General features: G+C 66.0%; 1 protein-coding gene across 1 annotated transcript in view; it reads left to right on the forward strand.

Moving 5' to 3' along the window:
* The window catches only part of SLC8A2 (solute carrier family 8 member A2), a 3,267-nt gene extending 841 nt beyond the window's left edge, over nucleotides 1-2,426 (forward strand). The window contains exons 3-4 of the mRNA XM_031961647.1: nucleotides 11-775; nucleotides 1,977-2,426. Of these exons, the coding sequence (XP_031817507.1) occupies nucleotides 11-775; nucleotides 1,977-2,403 (1,192 nt within the window). The 3' untranslated portion in view covers nucleotides 2,404-2,426. The remainder of the gene's footprint in view (nucleotides 1-10; nucleotides 776-1,976) is intronic.
* Nucleotides 2,427-2,713: the final 287 nt, after the last annotated feature.

Here is a 2,713-nt window from a genome sequence, read left to right on the forward strand (position 1 = left end):
ACCAAGGGAGGCCGGGGGGGTGGGAGAGAGAGAAGGGAGCGGGGAGGGGAGCCTGCACCCCTGGCTCTCTTAACCGGCTCCGTCCCTCCCCCGCCGTCGGCCCCCAGGTGTGGGAAGCCCTCCTCACGCTGGTGTTCTTCCCCGTCTGTGTGGTCTTCGCCTGGATGGCCGACAAGCGCCTGCTCTTCTACAAGTACGTTTATAAGCGCTACCGGGCCGACCCCCGAAGCGGGGTCATCATCGGGGCCGAGGGCGACTACCCCAAGGGCATCGAGATGGACGGCACCTTCGTGGGGCCCGACCACCACCGGGTGGAGGCCGGGATCGGGCCGGGCCCGAGCCCCGAAGACCGGGAGCTGGACGAGAGCCGGAAGGAGGTGATCCAGATCCTCAAAGACCTGAAGCAGAAGCACCCCGATAAAGGCCTGGACCAGCTGGTGGGCATGGCCAACTACTACGCCCTCCTGCATCAGCAGAAGAGCCGGGCCTTCTACCGCATCCAGGCCACGCGCCTCATGACCGGGGCGGGCAACGTGCTCCGCAAGCACGTGGCTGATGCCTCCCGGAAGCCGGCCCTGCTGGACGGACCCGAGGAGGAGGAGGAGGACGGGGCCAGCCACATCTTCTTCGAGCCCAGTCTCTACCACTGCCTGGAGAACTGCGGCTCCGTCCTGCTCTCTGTGGCCTGCCAAGGTGGGGAGGGAAACAGCACCTTCTACGTGGACTACCGGACCGAGGACGGCTCGGCTAAGGCCGGCTCCGACTACGAGTACAGGTGAGCCCCCCGACCTCCCCGGCCCCCTCGGGCCCAGCCATCCCCGAGCCTCTCCCGGGCTCCGGCCCGCCATCAGATCCCCTGCCCGCCATCGGGCCCCCCTGCCCAGCTCCCCCGTGCCATGGGAGTGGGTGATGTAGGAACCGGGGGTAGGGGACCATGGAACCATCTGCCTGGAGGAGAGTCATGGTGACAGATATTTTTAGGGTGGAAGAGGAATTCTGGTCGCTAGGATCCTGTGTTCCCAAGGGACCCCGGCCCAGTGCAGGAGATGGGGTGGGGAAGGGGAGTGACTGCCTTGAAAACCCAGATTATTTCATAAGTCAGAGACTTTTCTGCAGGTGGGGAGTTCCTTGTGAGGAAACCCCCTTCCTGCTCTCCCACCGGGTTAACTCGCTGAGGGGGCTCTGAGGTGACATCCCTCGCTCGGGCCCACACAGCTGGGATGTGGGAGAGGCGGGACTGAACCCTTCTCCACCTCATTAATGAAAATCAGTCTGTCACCAGCGGGAAGCGCCCTCTTCATCGGGGGCCGGGAGGGCCTGGGCCTGTGCTCTCCTTGCCACCAGGGACCCCCTGATCAGGGGGTGCTCTCCCCTGAGGGCCTTGTGGCCTTCAAGGCCGGCACTGCCAGCAAACCCCTGCCCTCCAGGGAGTGTGCTTCTCATGTGACTGCTGACTCTGGGGCGTCCCCGAGCACAGGGAGCCCCAGCCTGACTCTCGGAGAGGAAGGGAGGGAGCTTCCCATCTCCCTGGGGAGAAGAGGCTTTGCCTCAGCCCCCGCAAGGAAGCTCCGAGACCTCTGCGGGCAGGAGAGACCAGCCCCAGCGAGGGGCCCCTAGCAGCCCCGGGAGGGGCTGGGGGAGGGAACTGGGACGACAATCCAGGCCGGGGAATCTGCCTGAGTGAGAATGCAGAGGGGGGAAGGGAGTGAGCCAGGTGCCATCAACCCCTGGGAGCTGCGAGCCCCTCGCCTTTCCTCCCCAGTGAGACCAGGGTGGGGGGGATCAGCCCCAAGCTGCTCCTTCCCGGGCTCCCCTAGCCCACTGAGCACTCTGGGAGGCGTCTGGGTGCTAGGTAAAGACTGTGGGCCAGATGCCCGACTTTGCCTGCTTGGAAAGGGAGGGGGTGGGAGGCAGGTCCGAGGTCCGGGCCATGGGCTGACCCCTGCCCGTCTGGTTTTCTCCTGGCGCTCCCAAAGTGAGGGTACGCTGGTTTTCAAGCCCGGGGAGACCCAGAAGGAGCTGCGCATCGGGATCATCGACGACGACATCTTCGAAGAAGACGAGCATTTCTTCGTCCGGCTGATGAACCTGCGGGTGGGGGACGCCCAGGGCATGTTCGAGCCCGACGGTGGTGGGAGGCCCAAGGGCCGGCTCGTGTCCCCCGCGCTCGCCACTGTCACCATCCTGGACGACGACCACGCGGGCATCTTCACGTTCCAGGACCGGCGGCTGCACGTCAGCGAGTGCATGGGCACTGTGGACGTCCGGGTGATCCGCAGCTCTGGCGCGCGGGGCACCGTCCGCCTGCCCTATCGCACCGTGGAGGGCACGGCTCGCGGCGGGGGCGTCCATTACGAGGACGCCTGTGGGGAGCTTGAGTTCGGAGACGACGAGACCATGTGAGGGGCCGGGAGTGAGGGGAGAGGGGAGGGTCCCGGGGGGCCAAAGGCGTTGTGCTTCTGGAGACAGGGCCTCTCCCTGGGCAGCAGGGGACACCAGGGATCGCAAAGCAGGCAGAGGGCTGGCTTTGGGCCGGGGTGGGCCGGGTCCCTGGGGGAGGAAGGGCCCAGGGGCCATTCCCATGTGGGAGATTTGCTGGCTGGGGACGGGACATCATCTCCCTTCGCTCTCTCTGGATCCTCTCTCCTAATTAGCCGTGTTTGCCAATAGGCCCCGCAGGGGGCCGGTGAGTGACTCACCGCAGGCTGGGCTG

The sequence above is a fragment of the Sarcophilus harrisii genome, chromosome 3 (genome assembly GCF_902635505.1).
Source record: "Sarcophilus harrisii chromosome 3, mSarHar1.11, whole genome shotgun sequence".
Lineage (NCBI taxonomy): Eukaryota > Metazoa > Chordata > Mammalia > Dasyuromorphia > Dasyuridae > Sarcophilus > Sarcophilus harrisii.